The sequence below is a fragment of the Rattus norvegicus genome, chromosome 14 (genome assembly GCF_021556685.1).
Source record: "Rattus norvegicus strain SHRSP/BbbUtx chromosome 14, alternate assembly SHRSP_T2T, whole genome shotgun sequence".
Taxonomy (NCBI): domain Eukaryota; kingdom Metazoa; phylum Chordata; class Mammalia; order Rodentia; family Muridae; genus Rattus; species Rattus norvegicus.
The window spans coordinates 87341460-87364953 of NC_141547.1; the positions used below are offsets into that span (position 1 = coordinate 87341460).

General features: G+C 39.9%; 1 protein-coding gene across 2 annotated transcripts in view; it reads right to left on the reverse strand.

The window, feature by feature from the left end:
• LOC148001444 (uncharacterized) overlaps positions 1–23104 on the reverse strand; it is an 81236-nt gene extending 58132 nt beyond the window's left edge. For both annotated transcript variants that reach the window (XM_087584579.1, XM_087584580.1), the window contains exon 1: positions 22919–23104. In XM_087584579.1, the coding sequence (XP_087440705.1) occupies positions 22919–23023 (105 nt within the window). In that variant the 5' untranslated portion in view covers positions 23024–23104. The remainder of the gene's footprint in view (positions 1–22918) is intronic.
• Between the last annotated feature and the right edge of the window lie 390 nt (positions 23105–23494).

Here is a 23494-nt window from a genome sequence, read left to right on the forward strand (position 1 = left end):
TCCCATCTGATACAACCCCATGCCACCCCTGTGCACATGGCCTCAGGTTCCATGAGTTCATATGTGCTTTGATGATGTTGATTTTAAGGGACTTATTTCCTTGGTGTCCTCCACCCACCCTGATCCTTATACTCTCTGTCCTTCTCCTCTTCTGCTGGGTTCCCTGAACATTGAGGGAAGGGATTTGATGCATACATCCAGTTCAGGGCTGAATGTTCTGTGGTCTCTTAATCTCTGCATATTGTCTGGCTTTGGGTCTCTGTATTTGCTGCAGGAACCTCTCTGATGCTGAGCTTTGGGGTTTTAAAATACTACTTATCTTCTGCTAAAGCTCAGCTTCCCCGTTTGGATGGTGAGCAGGTGGGAGAAGAGTAGAGTCCATGTCGTATTTTAAACATTGGGTTTTCAGTTCTTGTTGTCACTGTGACAGACTATCTGAAAATAACAACGGAAGGTAGGAGAAATTTATTTTGGTTCATTGTTTCAGAGGTTTCACAACATCCCCATCGTAGCAGGGAAGTCATGATAGCAGTACCAGGTGCATACTACTTCTTACATCATAGCAAACCAGGAAAGTCTGATCTTATACTGAAACAAGTGGGTATAATACTTAAGGCCTGCCTCCCAGTGAGCTGCTTCAGCTATTCCGGCTCCATATTGCAGAATTCTCATGGCTTCCAAAAACTCTGCCACAGGCTGGAGGCCATGAACTCACACACTGGGTGGCAATTCACATTTGAATCCCAGCATTCTGTCACTCGCCTCCGAGGGCTCATGGCCACCTCAGAATGTAAATGGTTTAAATCTGATTCTGAGCGTCCCCATAGTTTTAACAGTTTCAAGACTGAATGAATCGAGTGGCCATGGTCTTTTCTAAGGTTAAGGTAAATGCTGGCAGAAGTCATGCAGAAAAGGTCGTGGCAAGCAAATGAACTTCTCAAAGATGGTCCATCATTTTGCATGGCTGCAATGGGTTTGCTCTGAAGAAATACAGACCCCAGGAATTTCATTCCAGGATTGTTTCTTGCTCTAATATAGCTTTCCATTCTTGCCATTGCTGTATTCTCACTTTTCTGACACAGTCTGATTGAGGAAAGGCAGTCACTTTCTGCCTGTAGTCTGTTATGATTGACTCCTGGGAATTAACCCACCCTATTGGGCATATTTCCTGCAAATCAACATGTTGATGAACTTTCATGGATTAACGCTGTTTAGATGAATAAATGATTTTGTAGAATTCCTGATTTGATTCAAATAATTTAGGACATTAAAATAATTGATAGAAAGTTCAAAGAGATGCTTTTAGTTGTTTTTCAAGAAAGCTATAATAAAGTTAGAATCAAGAATAGAGTGTGCCCTCTCCTCATAGAATAAGTAAAGGCTGCACGAAAATGACTATAGTGAGCTTTCATGCACCACAAGCACATAAATTACACTAGGGAAAAGAAATAGGCTTGGGACAGATTTATGATCAAGGAAAAACATTCTAGGTCAGGTCCAAGGATGAGGCCACAGGTGTACACAATGATAGAATAAGTCCACAAACATGAAAAACTATTGCTTTGAACTTATACTGAGCTTATAAAAATGAAACAGATAAAATGACTACTTTGAATTTATAATCAACATCCTGCTATAACTCCCTCTTGTGTAACTTTTTATTTATGAGTAAATTTTTCTTACCTAGAAAACTTTTGCTTGAGAAGGTATAAAAAGATTAGAGCAAAAATAAAGGTCACTGGAAATTCCCCTTTTTGCTTCATCCAGTGTGTGTGTGTGTGTGTGTGTGTGTGTGTGTGTGTGTGTGTGTGTATGATTTTCTCCCTTCCTTTTTCTTTCTCGATGGCTCATTGAGAGATGGCTCAGTGGTTAAGAGCATGGGTTGCTCTTCCAGAAGTCCTGAGTTCAATTCCCAGCAACCATATGGTGGCTTTCAACCATCTGTAATGGGATTCAGTGCCCTCTTCTGGTGTGTCTGAATACAGCTACAGTGTACTCATATAAATAGAATAAATGTTTAAAAAAAAAGAGTTAAAAGAACTCAGGTTTTCTCACCATACCAGCCCTAGCCCCAGACAACTAAGTTTTGTTCCCAACAGCACTATTAGTGCTGACCTCATAAATTAACTGTCTCTATCAGCACCTTCCAGCCCCTTCAGCTGCTATCAACACCAACCCCAACTGTCAACGCCACACCTTCCTGCCTTCTTCTATGTATCTGCGGTGTCAAAACTGGCCTACAACAGAACTCTAATCTGTCAACCCCTGTATATCAAGTAGTAATTGGACTTTATGCATATATATATATATATATATATATATATATATATATATTTCTATAATGCCTGAGGGCATCTTGGACATGGGATCATGGTTTTCTGCTTTAAGACATGAGTACTGTGGACATAGGATGGGTCCAATGTACTGTGACATAGACAAGACATCAGTCACAACTCTTCTCACTGTTTTCTATAACTTCAGTAATCAAGAAACCCTGAGCCTTAAAATGTGCAGGAGGAAGGCTGGGATTCCAGCTGCTCACAGCACACACCCATAGACAGACGGCAGAGGTGATGCTGTGTTAAAGAGCTGATGGGAAGAAACCAGACGGGACTCTGTGTGGTTGGACTTCAGCCACCAGTACTTTGCACTAGACTTGAGAATGAAGTCTGGAATTTGGTGTATTTGGGTGTCTATTTGAAAGACAAACAGAAGGATCATGGAGCAGTGGCTTGTGGAACATCAGAGCTTGCAGAACTGAGATCTGTGGATACAAATTTTAGAAGCAATTGTACAGTGGTGCAGTGCTGGTATTTAAAATCTTTCTGTGGAATGCCTGCTGAAGAAAAAGGGCTGATTTTAAGAGATATAGTCACAAATAGAAGACCATTCTGGAGGAGCCAAGTGAAAAACCAACGTGTCAAAAAAGAAGGGAATGGGAATCTCTCTTGCTGAGTAATGGAACCGACCAAAGAGTAAGATGTGATGTCCAACAACTTTGGGCAAATTATGCTAATTGGCAGAAAAAATCAGGATTGTTTTTCATCTTTTCTATTGCTTTTCTTAACTTTCAAATATTTTGAGTTGGAACTGGTAATTTTTCCTGTTTGGACTTTATGGCCCCATTTAAATTTTAGAACATTTTCTAAATTTCAAAATATGCTAACCATTGAAGGATCATAATATTGAGCAATGGGAAAATAAGATGAAAATCATATACTCACTCTCATAAATACATTATTACACTGAGGCAATTGGGTTTTTTCCTGCATGTGTCGTACATACCTGGATTAAAAGAACTTTGATTAAAAATCTATTTGGGATTTAACAATTAGATTTCAGCTTTATACTGCACTCTGGAAACTTCTTATTGGCATTGCATGGATCATCATTTCCCCTGCCTTACTGACAACTTACTTTAGGACTGACTGTCTTTTCATTGGCTGAACTACCAGGATGCCCCGTGTACTCCTTGGTGTTCCTAAATGTTGTCTGCATTGTGACCTCCCCAGGGTCATAAGGTGAAGATCTGAACTTCAAAACAATTATACCTGGTGACAGATTCATTAACAAAGCAACTATGACTGAAAAAGCTATGAGGTAAAGAATGGACAGATGGCCCTGTCACAGTCAATGGGAGTCCTATTCAACACTCACCCTTCACACTTATGTGCTATAAATCTGTGGCTGTCCTATCAAATCGATCAACAGACATATGAATATCTATTTACTATGCACATGCTTATACTCTAGAACATAACCAATGGGGCTAGAAATAGAGAGGTGAACTGAGTCTATATTGAAGGGCACATAAGAGAAAGGAAACAGAAATTGTGTTTTAATCAAAGACTCACACAGAGTTTCTCCAGAAACAGAATCCCAAGTGAGGAGTGCAACTGCTAGTCCAGGCTGCTTTCTCCATCTCCCCATCGTCTACGACAGGGGAATATATTTTTGCAAATAACTGCACAAAACTCCAACAGGAGAACCATCTTCCATTATCTGTGATTCTCTGGCTGCTTCAATTTTGCTCCCCAAATTTGCTCCCACTCCCTCCCTACAGCCTGTGCCTTTTCAGAAAGAGAGCTGAAAAGCAATGTGAGCAACTGTGGTCTTGCAGTCTCCTTCTAGTCCCTTGCAGCCACAGGCAGGTCTGCCTCCCTGAGTGCCAGAGCAACATGCTTGTACTGTCTTGTCTCCTGCCTTCTGGAATTTGGGCTCCCTTCCCCAACTAAAACACAAAGAACTAGAAAGGTAACGGACTACCATCTTGGCTATCTGTGAAAGGATGCTGTGATTTGCTTGTTAAGCTCAGCCGATGGGGAATTTGTCCCAAGTCCTTTCTTTCAAGCACAAGGCATCTTCCTAATTATTGTTTTAAATTCACACTTTTTACTCTCCTATATCATCATCTGCAGCCTAACAAAAATTATTTCACATTTTCTTTGGAACTAATGTTTTTTTTTTTTAAAAAAAATGATAAACTGTTGTCACTAGTCTAAATGACTATAAACATACATATATGTGCACATATATACATTTGCTTACATATACACATGGATGTGTGTGTGTGTGTGTGTGTGTGTGTGTGTGTGTGTCTGTCTGTCCATGTCTGAGGTTTTTTATGTTTTTTTTCCTTTTAGGTCATCAGAGAGTTCAATAGTAAATTTTAGAATCATTTCTAGCAGGTTCCATTTCCCTAGACAGCATTCACAGTTTTGTTATTCTCATTTTGCCTTGACTCTTTATTTGGGTTTTTGATTTCTGGGATTATGGTCTCCATTTCTACATGTTGAAAACATGTAGAAATTTGGATCCAGTAGTGTGATGTCCATATGAAGCAATTGCAGTTAAGGAGTACTAGGGCTATCATGTCGATAAAATTGACATGTTCAGGATATTTTCCACATTATATTGTCTACCAATACTGATCATAAGGTAGACAGAGCCAGGCTACACTATTGTCTTCAGGCAATAGACAACTGCAGCATACTTCATACGTGTAAATAGGCAGCAGATGAGAAATCATGCATTTCCACAGAGGAAGAGAGGGAAAACTATCTTCCAAATAACCCATCCAATCTTCTCATGGTTGGAAAAGTAGACTAATTTTTACTTGTCTCCCTAGAATCTTACCCACAAACTCTTCAGAAGTATAGAAATTTACAGGTATCAGGAAGTAGGAGGACCAAAGATAATGCAGAAATCTTGCCTGGGAAGGGTATTACTTTCTGGTTCAAAACTGTCAGGACTTTTCTTCTTTGCTAAAGAAGCAACGAACGGCGAAGGCCCTAGTTTGACGTAAGCCAGCCAAACATCACAGCAACAGTAACTAAGATTCCAGCACTCAGTACACCTGTGTAACCCCAAGTTTAATAGAATTGTCCTGGCGCAATCAGAAAGAAGACCTTGCCATGATCATTTGACTGAACTGGTTCTTTGTTGCATTACTAAGTCTGCCTATGCATGGCTGGTAGGTCAGGGTGATGTTGAGGATCTCTCAAGAGGCGATTCTCACTCTGTTAGAATTGGTCTTTTCCCCTTTTAGAGCCCATTTGTTTGCTTTCCCAGAGAGCCTTTTCTCTTGACTAGAAGAGATATCCCATTGGTTAAAAGCAGTCAATAAAACTTGACCTGCTAATAGCTGTCTTCACAGAAGAAGGACTATATTTAGCTCCTTAAATTATAATAAAGGTGATAGTGGACAGCAAACCAGGTCAGGTCAGGGTCTAGAAGAGAATAGCTAATTAATTGTGGGTTATGAAGCATGATTGTGGATTATGAACTCAACAGTTTCTTCCTTTTACAATCCAAATCTACTTATAGACTAGAGCTCGCAAAAGAACTTCTGTGCTCAAAGCTCCAGGTCAACTAGAATTGTGGCAGAGTGTCTGAGAAAAGCAGACTTCCCCCTGCACACCAGCTTCTCCTTTGAACCAAAACCATCCCTTTATTTCTGCAGACTGCACACAGACATAGACACAGTAGGCTGAGCTGACCTGTGCCTGTGGCACCAACACATCCCCAAACACAGGCATTTATTGTGTCCCAATTTATAAAGAAAAAAAGTAGAGCTTTTCTTATTTTAGTTACTGAAGAGAGAAAGAACTTTTTACCTCTTGAAAGTTCTCTAGGGCCCGCTGGGGACTCTCGTGTGGGTGTGCGAGCTGCCTGCAGAAGATGTCTCCATTTCACAACCTATGCCTGAAGGGAAGCAGAAACTAGCAAAATATTAAGAGCCTTCATGTGGTTTTTCTGCTCGACATTTTGTCCTTGGCTTTTCAGATCCACTTTAGGTATTGTAACCCATTATAAACGTTAGGGAGGATGGCCAATACAATTAAAATTGGGAAAGAGTTTCCACTATACGCTTCAATTTGAGAACACTTGAATTTTATAAATAATTCTTCTTCTGGTTGAAATTTTCCATCTTTAGTTTTTACCCAAAGGTAATTTCTGGTTTTGTTTGTTTTTGGGAAAAAAATGAGGGTACTTAATTGTTTAAAGACCCAAAGATACTTATTTTTGACTAATTTTGTGGCAAACTTTACTTAAATCACTCAAATTAAAAAACAGAGGTTCCTCAAATGAATCAGTCATTAATGAGGAATGTTAGAAACTAAAGTAAATGCTTGTTGAACATTTTCTCTAAGAATTAGAGAAGGAAAGAAATGAATATAGAAAGAAATTAGCACAAATCTCACATTTGTAGCTTCAAAAGGGGAAAGCACGCCCTCTGGAGCTGACTCAAAGTTGTGAAGTAAAACACCAGATCAATCCTCCCCCACCAAATCCAAGACCTGTTTATAGTCAAGAAAAGAGCAATACTGCCTCTTAGCAAAGGGAATCTAGCCAATCTGAGCACGGCAGGCCTTGCCCTTCTCCCCAGTTCCCCTGCCTTGCAAAAAAACCATTAGATTGTATTCCGGAAGCTCGCCATGAAGGTCTATTCCCTTATTTGGCCACTTCTGCCTCCTAAGGCTGACTACAAAGGTCCAACTATGGAAGTATTGAAGTGCAGCAAACAAAAGCCTCCTTTGGTTCATCTAATTGACATGACCAATTAAAATTAAACATCTCATCTTAATGTGGGGTTTCCCTTTTACCTTTATAAACTGGCGTTTGCCTATGGGCCACATCTGTCTCCTCTCTATCCAGAGGCAGACCTTTGTCTGGCTTCCAGACAAATACCTCTGCTCCTCTTCTTTGTTCCCCCACTCCCTTCTCCCTCATCCTCTTTCTCTTTCTGTCTTTGCCTTTTATTCTCTTTCCTTTGTCCCTCTGGAGCAAATAAATCTCCTTTGTGTTGAGAACCTGGTCTTTGGGTGTTTGGAGCTGATGTCAGGCCCTACACTAAGCGCATTAAACACTGTTTTAACAAAAAAAGGAAGCATTGGAGTGCTATACCCCTGGACTCTCAGCAATCAAGAGGTTGAAGAGAGACAAACGTTAGAGCCTGTAACCCTAACCCTGGCGATGTTATGGCCAAGATTCAAGAATGACCCCTTCATGGTTTGGACAAGAGATAAAGAAAATTTTAGTAAATAATCATATAGTGCTCTCCATAAAAGCTTCGTCTCCAAGGTAAAAATAAAAGAAAATGAACTTTGTGAGAGCCTCCTTGAAAGTACATGAGGATTATTACCCCCAAGCTAGAACCTGTGAGCATTCCTGCGTTATTTAAATGGGGGAAAAAAGTATAAAGGTCACAGTCTAAGGATGTGGAGAGATTAAAACACTGAGACTTAGTCATGAGATATAGGTCTTTTCCACCTCACTGACAGTGTTCAGTCATCATGTGGAAAGGAGGTGCTGCTTAAAGAGCTGATCTAGACTTTGAGTAGGAATGTACTGGAAAAGTCAAAGACAAGAGTTAAAATAAATCCCAAGGAATTGACTGACTTCTACAGCTAATAGAGGGTTCAAGCACATCCGCAGCCAAGGCAAATGAATAGAAAACTTTGTCTTCTCTGTCTACGTACTACAGAGGGCGTGACATGAGAAAAGGTAAAAAGCGTCACACTATGAGGAAATGTGTCAGAGCCAGATCCAAATATGTCAACAGTCAGCAGCACCAGTGGAAAAAGCAGAGGAAATATAAGAGCATGTGTATACTGCAGACATAGAAATGAAAATGCCACAAAAATAAAAGCTACTTAAAATATATCAATTAAAATTCGATTAATAAAACAGATACGGTAGAGAAATGAATCAGTAATTTTGAATGTATTATAGTAGCTAGTTTTCTGATCACTGCAGCAAAACCCATGACAGAGCAATTTGCGGGAAAATAGATTTCTTTTATTTCAGAGTATCCTGGTGGAGATGGTATGGTGACTTCGGTGGTTCTGTCCATGGCATTTGTCTTGTCAGGTCAGAAAACTGAAAAATCTAGACTGTCAAAACCAGCAGAGTGTATCATCTAAAAGGCCCAGCCCCCATGGAAAGTTGACTCGTTAAACCACACTCCCAAAGCTTCCAAAGTATCCTAAAATATCACCATCAGCTGGGTACCAAGTGTTCAAACACACAAGCCTTTGGGGGACATTTCATATTCAAACCATAATAATACCTATTAATAGAAATTTCCCAAACATAATTAACAGAGGGAAGCTAATAAAAAATAAAAGGAATACAGAGGGGATAATTTGAAAATGTACAATCTGGGCATAATTAGAATACCAGAAGAAGGAAAAAGGGAAGAAACTGTGAAGAAAAAAAATTAAGACTACAACGTTCAAGAATATGCTGAGGTTGGGCGGGAGAGATGGCTCGGCGGTTAAGAGCACTGACTGCTCTTCCAGAGGTCCTGAGTTCAATTCCCACCAACCACATGGTGGCTCACAACCATCTGTATTGGGATCTGATGCCCTCTTCTGGTGTGTCTGAAGACAGCTGCAGTGTACTCATATGCATAAATAATGAATAAATGCATCTTTAAGAAAATAATATGCCAAGGTTAACAATTGACACCAAACAGGGGTGCAGATGATGCACAAAGCTTCACTACGGTTTAGTACAGTGTGGGTTAGCTTTGTCCCACTGTGGACACATGGTAGAAGCAAGGCAAGGGTAGAAAACCCATCCTAACCCATAGTTTCAGAGGGTTTCAGACTGAGGTAGTAGAGCATGTGTGGCAGAGGGGCCGCTATCCCTGAGGGCGGGCATATGAGACACCTGATTGCTTTGGGACAGGAGGAATCAGAGAGAGCGCTGCTTAGTTCATTAGCCCATTTCTTGATTGGATGAGTAGGGGTTTTTGGTATTTATTTTCAACTCTGCACACACCTTTAGGTATTAAATGTTGAAGTAATTCTGGAAGGTGTTGCTTATGTCCTTTTGGCTAATGAAAGAGCGACATAAAACCCCACTTTTTTCCATTTAAGGACCGGACCTAATTTTAAGAAGAAGGCCTTAAGGCACCAGCTCTAGGAACAAACCGTAAGTCCCAGAAACTAGGCCTTAAGACACCAGCCCCAGGAACAGACCATAAAATCCAGAACAAGATCATAAAACCCCGCCCCACGAAGAACAGCCTGGAGATAATCACAAAAATGGGGAAATACCTTATCGCAGAACAAGCCATCTGTGCTGGGCAGCGCTATGTCATTCTATGGTTAAACATTCATGTCATAGACCACTGACTACCTGTGGCCCCCGAGCACCCACCAGTGAGATTTTACATTACCCAATACCTCTGGAGAGTTCCCCCAGTTCCCAGTTAGAAGGCCTGGGTGCCTTTGTCTAGGGTCGCCATTTCAAAAACTGCTTGACTCCATGCATGCTGGTTGTTTCTGCAGAATAAATGCTCTGATTTGTATACTACCTGAGTCTGGAATATTCCTTCAGTGATTTTCAGACCATTACACTCCTAAGTAACTACAGGGGGTTTCTAGACCCATCCTGACCCATTTCAGCTCCCAACTAGAGACACAAAGACTGAGTATTTTTATTAAAAAGCTACAAGCTCTAAGCTGGGCAGGGTCTAACCTAACTAGGCTGTTACTACAGATCCGTATGCCCCATTGCTTTCCATCTGGTCTTATCCTTGCTTACTTTGGTCTATGTGTGTCCTCATGGCTGCTCTCTCATTAAAACCTTTTGGTGACTCCACCAGGTCCATCTCCCTTTCTTGCTTCTCTCTTTCTCCACCCACTTGGAGACCCTTACTGGGATTAGAAATCCTGCCTCATTCTCTTCTTCCCAAATAACTGGCTGATAGGAACTTTATTAACCAATCAGAGGTGATGGAAAATAAGTTTACATAACATTGAGACCAGAGATGCTTGACCATGCCAACATCTAGACTGCAGAGAGATGTCCAGGCATAGAAATCAACATCTTAATGCACAGGGCACAAAACCATTCCCAACAATTAAATTCTGTGTCTTAAGTATAGTCAATAATGATATTTCCCCCTCTTCAGGCTGTCTCTCCACTCTGTTGATTATTCCCTGTGCTATGCTAAAGCTTTGAACTTCTTACTATTGAAGTCATGTTCAGAAAGGTCTTGCCTATGCTTCTATCTTGAAGCCCCTTCCTCACGTTTTCTTCTAGCTGTTTCAGAGTCTCAGATGTTACATTGCAGTTCATGATCCAGGTTAAACTGATTTTTGTTCAGGGCAAGATGGACCTTTCTTCTCTCTACATGTGTGACGCCAGATTGCATTTGTTGCTCTCCCCCAGTGTCAAAAGTTAGGTGCTGTTGCTGTATGAGTTATTTCTAGGTCTTCTATTATATCCCATTGGTTTGTGTGTCTGTCTTTAATGCCAATCTTGTCATGTCTGTGTCACTATGGTTCTACGATATAATTTGAGAACAGATATTGTGGCGCGGCCAGCATCTGTCCTTCTGCTAAAGATTGCTTTGAATATCTGGGGCCATTTGTGCTTCCACAGAAATTTTGAGATTCTGTTTTTGTTTGTGAAAGGAACCTCATTTGGGGTTTTAACATGAATTGTGTCGAACTGTAGTTATCTGTTGGCAAGTTTTGGTAAAATAACCATTTCACAGTAATTTTGCATGCGCATGGATGGTCTTTCTGTCACCTTCTTCAGTTTGTTTTAGGATATCTATTATTTTTCTTCTCAGGAAGCTGAGTGGAACTTTTTGTTTTGTTGTTATTGTTTTTTCTCAGTGAGTCTGTGACTGGTATGGAAAAGGCTATTCATTTTTGCTTGTTTATTAGTATCATGCTATTTTGATGAACATGTTTATTATCCATTCTAAGACTTTTTTGACAGAGCTTTTATGGTCTTTTAAGCATACTATCATGCTGTCTGCAAATAGGGATACTCTGACATCTTTCCTTTATATTTATGTACCTTTCATTTTTCTATTCCTCTAGCTAAGACTTTGAGCACTTTACTGAGTGACATGAGTGAGACAAAAAATATTATACTAAAGGATTTTTAAGGAATCTTTCAGAGAGAAGGAAAATGACCTGGGTCAGTAACACTGACTTCTGTGAAGAAATGAAGAGCATTGGTATAAATAAGCAGAGAATTTTTAAAATTAATTAACCTGATAAATAATAATGCAGCATTGCACTTGATAATGATAATTAGATGAAATTTAATTATTTGCAGGCAAGAGGAATGAGGAAAGCTTTGCTGCAAGCTACTTGCATCACCCTTGAAGAAGGGCAATGCAATCTGAAGATGAGTTTGGCGTTAAGGTAAAGGAATATTGCACACACAAGGGGGACCACTAGAGGACTGTGGAAGATGAATGACTATAATATAATAAAAAGAGATAAGGAAACTAGGCTAGTATAAAGTACATAGTTGATGCTGTAGAAGGGGCTGCATGGTGTGGCTCAGCCATAGTATAAATGTTCAATATACATGAAGCCCTAGTTTTGACTCTCATCCAAGCAAGCAAGGTAAATAAATAAATGATATCCAAAAGATTAGAAAACAAATGTAGAATCAAATAAAGAATAATAGAATAATAGAATAATAATAGAAGGGGGAGCTTATAGTTGAAAGAAATCAATTGAGAAATAACTAGTGACCAATGGTGTATATATAAGCCAATTAAAAGACATATCATCAAAGTTTAGTAGAAAGACCCCACTCTATGCTGTCTAAAATAAACTCACTTCAAATATAAATAAAAATACCAAATAAAAACCAATGTTAAGCAATTGTGTTTCAGTTAACACCAGAAAAAATGCCACCTCATTCTCCTCTAGCCCATGGGACATGCTAACAGACATTAAATCATTCTAGGTCACGAAGCACACTATAGTAAATTTTAAAGCTGAAATTATACACTGTCTGCTCCCTGAGCACAGTGGAGTTCAGCTGGAAATCAGCACCAGAAAGAGAGGTGGAAACCCCCAAATACTTGAAAGTTAAACAACACAGTTCTAAGTACCTCGTGGGACCAAGAACTCCCAGGAGTAAGTGAAAGATATTGTGAAATAAACCATCACAAAGATACAAGCTGTAGATGCTGGAGGGAAGCAACGTGGGGGTGATGGGTGGAAAGGTGGGAGGTGGGGGTTGGGTGTGATAGGTGGGGGATGGGAGGAGCTGAGGTGGGGGAGGAGTTGAGGTGGGGGAGGAGCTTTTTGAACTGAACCCATCAGCTAAAGAAGAAAGATCTAAAGTAGGGAACTTAAGTTTCTGACTCAGGAAACCAGGAAAAGTAGAAAAGATTAAAGTTTGTAAAACAAACCAAAACAATGTCAAGAAAAGAAACAGTGAACATGAAAACAAGTCAGTGGAGTTAAGCAAGGTGGGCTAGAGATGAATTCCATACACTCAAAAGATGATCCAATAAGAATGGCGAGATTCTAGGCAAAGTAAGAAAAAGATGGAGAGAAGTCACGGGTTACCGCTATCAGGAATGTAAACAAAGCCACCTCAATTTTATGGCTGTTAAAATGACAATAAAGAATACTATAAGCAATTTTGCATATCTACATGAAAAAGAAAAATTTCTTGGCAGTAACAAACTACCAGCTGTCTTCCACACAAAGAAAAGATCATCCAAATAGGCCAAAACATTAAAAAAAAAAAAGAATCCATTTCAGCAAAGAATTAATTAACAATATTGCTAAATTCATGGGACAGATAATTTGTATTGGCATCCACAAAATGAAAGTTGAAAACAAATCCAATGAAGAGTTTATAAGATATAAATGTGGAAGAGTAAAGAATTGATGAAAAATGGAAGAAAAACCAAACAGACAAACAAACAAAAGGAAATATGTCCAAATCCTGGACGGGAAGACTCAGTATTGCCATGATGCCAGGCAGCTGTTCTCAATTTAACATACAGATGCAGGACAATCCCAAGGAACCACCTGTAGGTGATCTTGAGAATATTAGCACACAGCCAGGATCATACTGAAGGAGAAAATGTCTACGTGTAAAGTTACAGTAACCAAGGCTGTGTGTCGTCAGTGAAAAAACAGCAATAGACCAGAACTCGGGAAATGGAGACTTACAAAAATAGAGGAGCAGACAACACAATCATAGTAGGTCAGCAAACAGGAGAGATACTCACTCCTGTGTGCACAAGAGCACCTGAACGAGTTCCTCTGCCTACTTCAAAGAAAGCACTGACCTCCCTGGAAATGAACATTATAAAGCTACTGGAAGACTACACAGGAGAAAACACGAAGGGTTTGGGTAACTATTTTAGGGAGAACATTACTAGTGTAATTTGGAAAGGAATAATTGATAAACTAGACTTGATTAATATGTAAAAATTCTCGGGCAGGACAATGGAGGCTGACGTAAAGATCTCCCTCTGTGTGTTTACAGGTTGTTATCAATGTTCTTAAGGAATGGATGGTACCAGGCTTTGTATGTTTAAGTGGGCAATTATATCTTACCAATTGGGTCAAAGATTATTGTTCTGTGTGTTCATTTATGTGAGGGTTTCAGGGTAGGAAAGTGTGCAGTGGTTGGAGACACTGGGCCTCCGCGGCGAAGTTGGGATGTATTTCTGCCAAGATATCTAGCAGATATCTTGGGGCACTGCAGTGTGACCTAGCGGGGTAAAAGACAACCTTACGTTTTTTTTTTTAATTTTTTTTTTATATTTTTACAACAACAGATGGAGAACCAATGTGATGGGCAAGAATCCACTAGTAATCCTAAGAGTTGAGAGTAAGTTTTTATTTTCTAAGTAAGAGGAGGCCGACACCATGTTAAGTCATGTGATATCTTAAGCACCGGAATTTAACAAAGAAAGAGGGAAGCAGCCTGGGCTGGCAGGCTGTACGTCCCAGGCTGTGTGATAAATAATGGCAGCTCAGAGAGTTAGAGATTAAAAGCTGCTTCTAAAGAAAGTTGTTTATAAAGTCTTTCAGGATACTCATATTCTTTTTAACATGGGCTCCATGGAAATTTTGGGTTGAAATCCTAGTTACACAAGCTACTTCTTAAATACAGGTATTATTAAAAGGTGATTAAGTTTGTTTTTAGAAAGAAGAGAGTAAAGAGATTACTTGAATCAGGTGGGGATTTTCATCCACGGTTCAGAACTTAGATAGGGAAAAATTAGTCACTACCTCCAAGTAGAGAGTTGTGATGGATGTCTGTAACACCAGGCAGAGTGAGTGCAGACATATATTATAGAAGTTACTAAGGTTAAAGAAAAATCTGTGGCTCCGGGTAGAAAGCTTAACAGATGGATATATTTTGGGCTAAAGTCCTGAGTTTTAAGTTGCTTATTGGTTTTAGAATTGATAGAAGGTGTTTAAGTTTGTTGTAAGGAGAATAAAGAGATTACTCGAATCACATGGGGATTTTCATCCGTGGTTCGGAACTTAGATAGGGAACAATTAGTCACTGACTCCAAGTAGAGTATTGTGATATTTACAAGTTATTGAGGTTAAGTAAAAAATCTGTGGCTCCGGGTAGAGAGCATAACAGATGGATAAATATTTAGGTTATTAAGGTTAAAGAAAAATCTGTGGCTCCAGGTAGAGAGCTTGACAGATTGAGATACTTTGGGCTAAAGTCCTGGTTTGATATGTTGCTTATTGGTATTAGAATTGATAGAAGGTATTTAGTTTGTTTTATGAATTATCCCGCTAAAGGCCATATGGCCCGTTGATGCCAGGTAGCGAGGGTTTGTGATTACTTTTGATGTTTACCACAACAGGAAGCTCAGATTCTCTTAATGTGGGCTCCATGGGAATTTTGGGTTCATTTCCTGATATTATAGAGTATTTAAAAAGTTGTTTAATCTTCATAATGGGTGTGACTTTGAGTTTTATGGTTATATTACTACTTTGGGAGAGAGTGCAAGATACAAGCTTTTCTGGTTACAGACTAAGGAACACAGTATTTTGGGAGAAAGATTTGTCTTTGTGTTTTTAAAAAGTGTGATTAGGCTCTGGAAACCTCACAGAGTCATACTGATTAGATTTGATAGAGGTAGACTGCCTGAAAAAAATTGATTCGGGAGAATCAAAAAGCTATCTCGATTCTAAACTTTTGTCTTAAGAGTTGTATTGTACAGAGTGTGCCTACTTGGATTCCTGGTCTCAAGGACTTTCAGCTGGATCCAGTCAGGACACACCAGCTACAGCATTTGCTTCATTCTTCCTAACCCCTACCCTCAAGGATATCTCAATGCCCATGTACAGCTTGAAGAAGTTATGGAGGAGTCGTCGCCCCAATTCCCTGGACTTGTGGGGGGCTGAAAGTGGTTACTCTAAAGTTGTCTTTATGAGGAATTTAAAACTGGTTGTAATTTAACAGGGAGGAATTAGCTAGATTGAATTATACAGTCATAATCTCATTTGGTAACTAAGCTAAAATCTTATCTTTGCTTTGATATAGAATTTATTTTTTAAAAGAGTTTAAAAGTACAAGCTTTAGAGCCAGTCCTTCTATTGATGTCATTAAGAACTTGAGTCGATTACACATGTGAGTTAAGGGTCAAATAGCAAACATATTGCTGACTTTGTGAGAATACTTTCAAGAAAATATTAAGATATAACAACAACAGTCCAGATTGTCTTATATAGGTAGATGGTTTTCAAAAACTTTAGAAATCCATAAAATTTGAGATTTAAAGTTATTTATCTTTTGTTGAGATATCCCCTGCCCTTGTTCAAAGGCATAAGTTTATTTAATATTTGTACATGTTTAAAAATAAACAATTTTCATTCAGTCTCTATTCTGTGGATTAATATCTGTGAATATATATGTGTGTGTGTGTATCACCTTTATCTATATATGAGTTAAATTAATATCTTTTAAATTTAATTTTAATTAAATTTTTTATTTATTGTGTACATTTACTTTTAGACTATCAATGTGTCATATGTTAGGTTAAGTAATCTCAGATTTCCTATGGAGCCCACATTCAAAGAACCCCGTTACATATGAAAGTATTGATTTTTAAAAATTTTATTTTTTTTATCTGATTGTAGGAGGCTGCCTTCTGAGTAGCTTATCTCTTTGTATAGTAGGGGCTCCCAGCACCTCTGAGCTCAAGCTCTCTGAGGTAGTTTTGAAGCCTTTGAATAGGGCTCAGACTAAATCTTGAACCCACAACCCAGCTTTGTCCATGTCGGCTGGGGGGTATAGTTATGTCCCAGCTCATGCCATGAACCCCAGAATTATGTGCACCAATTTATCATGTGTGTGTCCTAGTCCCAAACTCAGGTGGCATGGGCAAAAACTTGGCAGCTCTGCTAAGAAAATAATTCTCCTCACCTCCTAATCTTAAGGCATGGTGCGTGTTTTCCATTTGGGAATTTCCAACTAAGTTTAAAGAGTGAGTTCTCACTTACACATTGGTCACCATCTGTAGCCATATCTAATTATTGTTAGTCAAGTGATCCTGGCAGCTATGGTGGCATGTTCCTGCTACCAACTCCCAACGTTCTATATTTTCAAATGAGAGACATAGCCTTTATATTTTGATATGTCTAAAACAGCCCAATGACTGGGCTACTTCCTAACCTCCACATGACTAATCTAGTCCCCTCCAATATTCCTGAGTTATTATTTACTAAAAATCTACATTTTATCTTTGCTGCCCTAAAGCCAGACATGAGCCCTCTTGGGCCTCAATCTCCCAGCTAATACAAAGACTATGCTCTCTGTCTACACTCTCTCAGGTGTGATGTCTCCTCTCCTTCATGTCTCTTTCTTCTTCTTCCCTTGGTCCCTTGCCTGGGAATCCTAAAAGTCCCCCCTCTGTCTATCTGCCTAGTCATTGACCACTGACAACTATATTTACCAATCAAACTCAACTGGGAACATAGTTTCCTCAGTGTCTTACATCAGATATATGGATTCTCATATGATTTTGGAGACTCAGACTAACATAATACAAAAACATTAAACCAAACCCATAAGACTCCATGGTTTTGCTACCTGGGCTCAGGCTCACAGCAATGGACCATGGACTAAAGTCTCCAAAACTAGGAATCAAAACACACCTTTCCTTTTTATGAGTTAATTGTTTCTGGACTTCAGTGAAAAACTATTTAACAATCATTTAGCTGGATACGAGGCTTGCAACCCTGAAGCACGGGCATGGTTTTTATCCTGTTGTTTCTTCTCCTTTGAAGCACATACTATCCTTTGAATAGTTTGTCATTCTAAAATGCATTAGCTTTAAGCACCACAGCAGAAAGAATGGCCCTTTAGCCACTCACCCACGGATCACATGCATGCTAAGCACTGTGAGTCTGTGTCTAGAGTGTGGTCAGTTATGACTCTCCTCTGACTCGGCAACAAGAGTCATCCTTATATGTGCCTGCTATGACTGTGAAGAAACTAAGCCTTCCCTCGCAGAGAGAAACAGGACCTGATGGCTATTCTTAGTTGTCATCTTGACTATATTTGGAATAAACTACAATCCAGAAATGGAGGGCATACCTGTGACCTTGTTCTTGAGGTTGGAAGACACGAGCTCTTTCTCCAGATCTTGAGGTTAGCACACGTGAGCATTACACACACTCTTAATCCTGATCAACACACACTCCTTTAACATAAGGACAATGGAAGCAGGAAGACTCACACTTGTTTGCCTGCTTGCAGTCACTTGCTGGCACATCTATTGCAGCCTATTTCTTCAGGATTCCAGCTTATACAGAAGACCAGCTGCATTCTATAAGGCATTCCAATAAATTCCCCTTATGCATAGAGATTCATTCTGTAAATTCTGTGGCTTTAGAGAATCCTAAATCACACATGTGGTAAAACATGGGGAGTGAGCTCTTCCCACAGGACCTCACAGCAGCAACTGGTGAACATCTTAGAGGAACATAGAATACTTTTGAAGTATGATGGAAGATGAAGTCAGTCTACACATAAAGTTGGCATTTTGTCTTCTGAGTCACTCAGTGCATTGTAGTTAGACTGAAGGTTCGTTTCAACCAAAATATTTGATTAACATGGGAAACATGATGAAATTTGATCTCTTGGGTGGCGTTGCACTGCAGGTCCAGCTTCTGCAGCCTGTAGCTCTCCGCCCATGCCAATGACACTTTGGGCTTAAAGTACAGAGAGCATTTATTCACTAGGGCAGGCTATACCTGTCCAGACAAGAAAGAGCTGTGAATAAAGCAGAATACACTGAGACAAATAAACATAAGAAGAAGATTCTAAGCAGTGGACAGCACAGAGGGCTATGGATATGGATTGAAATTCAGAACAATGGCTTCTGTGCATGGCATCAGTGAAACTGTCCCTATGACCCTGGAGAAGTGGAAACATTTTAAACAGAGCACAAAGAGAAGTTCATGGAAGAAAAAACAATAAATTTGACCACATTAAATTAAGAACTTCTTCTCATTTAAACAAGGAAAGGGTAATGGAAAAGCAAGCCAGAGTGGGAGGATATCCCTTTTGCCATAAAAGCAGCAAAGACAATGTATCCAGAATGCAAAACAAACTTATGCATCCATGGTAAAGTATACACAGGAAAACTATACATGAGGCCAGAACATGTCAAGTGAAGGAAGTACATAGAAAATGAATTCAACATGTACCCAAGCTCATTAGATATTAGCAAATGCAAAATCAGATATTCCTGAGTTACAGCATTAACAAGAATAACTAATTTAAAATATTGACAAATCCAAATGTTGGCAAGGAATCAGAACAATAGAAACTTTTGTATAAGAGTTTAAGAGAATGCACTGTGGTATACCTAAGTTAAAAAGTCACTGACATCTGGTTTCATAAAAGACATACTTTGCTGTCTTATTAGACTTCCAGCTCCATGCTGGATAAAAAAAAATTTATGAGTCATTTTTGCTTCATTTTCCTGACCATAAATGTTTTAAATTTCAGTATGATGCTTACTATAGAATTTTGTGAACCCTATTTTAAAAGAGTTGTGTTTGATATTTTAAAGTCTTAGTTACACATTTTAAAACATGCAATGGGTATTTATTTCTATTAGATGTGCTTCTCTCTGGCTGGGAAGTTACTATATAGAACAGATTGGCCTCTAAATCACAAAGATCCACCTGCCTCTGCCCTCTGGCCTCTGGCCTCTGGCCTCTGCCTTCTGCCTTCTGCCTTCTGCCTTCTGCCTTCTGCCTTCTACCTTCTGCCCTCTGGCCTCTGGCCTCTGCCTCTGCCTCTGCCTCTGCCTCTGCCTCTGCCTCTGCCTCTGCCTCTGCCTCTGCCTCTGCCTCTGCCTCTGCCTCTGCCTCTGCCTCTGCCTCTGCCTCTGCCTCTGCCTCAAGTGCTGAGATTTCAGGCCATAACACCTGGCTCTCTTCTGCTTACTGTTGTGTACATTGTATTGTTAGTTTCTAAATGTCAACCTCCATTCTTAGAATGGCTTCACTATGACTACAACATTTCAGTGGGTTTTTTTTTTAATAATTTCATCCTTATCTATGCTATTTGCCTTGACCTGTCTGTGATTGTGTTAGCAATATTATATGGTTCTTAAACTATAACTTTGAAATGGTACCAAAATTTGGACTTTTAGAGAGAACTCAAATGACTAAGTTATTCATTGCCCTGCCTCTTGAATGGTTTTTTGTTTGTTTGTTTGTTTGTTTGTTTGTTTGTTTGTTTTTAGAAGTGAAAGGCACTAAAGATTGATGATGCCTGAACAGAAATGTGAATCTGACTGTGAGTACACGTGGGCAAAAGCAGTAGGACTGTGGGGTGTTCAGAGCACATGGATGAGCTAGTGATGTTTGCAGAGCAACCAGCCTAACTTAGATACATCGGCACCAACTCAGAATGTTTGAAAATTGGGCATTTGTCTCATACTCTCCTAATATCTGGGAGCTGTTTCCTCATGGCTTCCAACTACAGCTCCACTCAATCAGGTTTTTGTGACGATGAAGCTACTGTGAATTCTCCTCACTCAATGTTGGTGCTTTAATCCTGTTCTCTACTGTGCTAGACGAGTGCTCTCGGGACATTACTGCTTCACATATTGGAGCCAGAACAAGCTAAAGTCATAAAATGTGGTAGTTTTCTGTTTTAGTCAGGCCGTGAAGAGACACCATGTCCACAACTCTGATAAAATCAAGCAGCTAATTGGGGCTAGGCCATGTTTATTATCATCATCACACCAGGGAGTACAGCAGCAGAAGTAACTGAGAGTTCTACACTCAGATCCACAACAGCAAGAAGAGTGGGACACTAAGTCTGGCTTGGGCTTTTGAAACCTCAAAGCCAAGACCCAATGACACACTTACTCCCTTAAGGCCACACCTCCTAATCCTTCTCAAGTAGTGCCACTCCCTGATGACTAAGCATTCAAATATACAAGCCTATGTGGACCTTTCTCAGTCAAACCACCAGATCTCCCCATGGCCAAAAAAATTGTAAAATAGCTCTGAAATAATGGAAAACGTGTTATTTCATGTTTGATGATTTCACATCCAAGTAAAGTAAGTTCAACTCTAGCCATACTGGGGAGAACTCTGTTACCTGAGAGGGTTGTGACCGTATCTAGGAGAAAGAAGAACTATCACAGACATTGGTGTCAGCATAAAATAAACACTATTGTGGTTCTTCTGATCTGGCACTGTCCTCTGTGTGTGCTTTCTTTGTCATTGAAAGGGAGTCATGCTCACAGCATCTTACTGCAGTAGTGATCACCACTCAGCTATGTGAACTAGAACAGTGGCTGGCACCCATCTGCCTTCCCTTCTGTCCATAAGGGAAGCAGGGTTAGGGGAGGAGATAGTCCAGTCAGTATTCTTCTTTCCAGATCAGTGAGAAATAAAGACCATGTGAGTGTGTCCACTTGTGGAAACCCTCACTTGAACCCCACCCCCAATCACAATGAGTCCCAGAACAGTCTCCTTTCTTAGCTCTTTGGAGCTAGGTGACTCCAGGAGGCACTGTTCTCCCCAGGGATATCAATTATGCCAGTAATGGAACTTTCCATACCCTAAATATAACATCTGTGGAGTCAAAAAGGCCCCAGATGAATTTTGGGAAGAGTCTACCTGCCTTTGAAGGTAAACTCTGCCATGTACATTCATAGTTATAATTAGAAATGTTTCAGAAGCTGACTTCAAAGAAGGGTATTAGAACTCAGAAGTGTGACTGCACATTTCCATGCATGTTTAAACTCAGCCCAATGTGCTCGTCATGATCACATGCTCTAGGATGCTGGGCTCATAGCAGCATCACCAGCCAAGAGCATCTGTCGATCAATCAGACTGGTAAGACTTCCACAGTCAGTCCAGGGACTGAGATGATCAGAAATACAATTCAATTAGAACAAGTTTAAGAGGCAAATGTGTTTATAAGTAGAGTCAAATTTTCAGATGAATCCAGTAAAATTAAATATTAACTATCACAGATGAAAACTTAAAGAGCAATACAAAATTTATCACATTTAGATGTGAAGTAAGATTTATTCTAAAAGATTTTTTAAAGGACTGCATTTTTAAATGTTTGAGCTAAAATATAGATAGGATACTTTTTTAAATCAAATACACATACCTCCTCACCCCAAGAAAAACCCAACACACATAGAAAAAAGAGACTTAAAAGATAAGAGGGGAAGAGAGAGCAGCTAAAGAGAGGAGACACTGGAGAGATGGGACAGGAGAGAGCTGGATGTTAGGAAACGTGGCAGTGTGTAGACAAAAGCATAGCACAGGCACCGTTAGGAGTACAGAATGCTGCAAATACAATGGAGCTGCCTGGCAGCTTCATGGCTAGCAGTGGGGCACAAGCAGTGTTCATGATGTTTATCTGGAGAGAGAGGACATTGGACCATCATTAGGATTTCTAGAAGCCTTGGGAGCAGGCTACAGAAATAAACACCTGGGAAATGTTCATATTCTGGACAGAGAGACAGAGTTGCTGATAAAAGACTCTAGGAGTGAGGCCCACAGAAACTGAGAGTCACATCGAAGTTCCTATGGATCCCTGATGACAGAATGTACACAGGGACTCTGCAAAGCTGACAGCCAACTCATACCAGAAAATGGTACATGAGAACACAAATGGGTCCCATGCCCAGCACCCCACCAATACCCTGCTGACGTCTTTCAGAAAGAGAAGCAGCAAAGCAAATGTCACTGGTGTGTCTAATATTAGACTGAATTGGTAAAATTTTCTTTGGGACTCTAGACACAAACTCAGATTATCCATGCATCTTCTCTTCTCAACTGTCTGTCGGTCTATCGGTCTGTCGGTCGGTCTGTCTATCTATCTATCTATCTATCTATCTATCTATCTATCTATCTATCTATCATATGTATATGTTTGTGTTGTTGTTTCAGTTATCTACTTGACGAAGAGCACAGTGTGCATCCACACATGCAGGCAAAACACTCGGATACATAAAATAAAATTAATTCCTTTTATAAAAGCACAACTAATAGTCAGTATCAAATATAATCCCATGTCATTAAACTTGAAGATGCATATCATGCAACAGTATAAAACCTTTTAATTTACAGTCAATGAGATTAAGTGGCATTCTGCATACCTCAGAGAAATCAGTCACTGAGCAAAAGTGTCCAATTGAACCACGCTGCTGAGAGTAAACCATGAAATACAAATACCTGGGAGAGATTTTGAGCCGAAGCAACATACCAGCGAAATCTTAGACAGTGTTGGCTTTATTAAAAATAGAAAATGCATAGTAAATTAGTCCTGTTGGAAGCATGGAAAAGAAAAAGAAGATATTTCGTGTTGTCTTTCTGTCTTTCCTTGGAGAGCTAGTCCTGAGAAAAAAGAAAACTGCCTGACAGACGGAGCAGTCCAGAAGCCTCCTCTCCTAAGCTCTGCCCCCCAGACACTACTTCCAAAGGCCAGGAACTCCTGCCCAGGGTGTCTCCACACAGTGAGGAGTAACACTCGGCTGGCATCAGCAGCAGGGCCTTGGTACAGATGCTCACATCCCCAGAGACCCACACAGACTGTGAAGAAACAGTTGAACTTCAGTTGTCTCATCTTCATAGTTGAGAACTTTTTCCAAATTTTTGCCATGAAAGCCCTCTAACCCAGAGAGGTTAGGCCCCCCTTTTTGCTCCTTGCCGGTGCTCTACCCAACAGTGTGTGT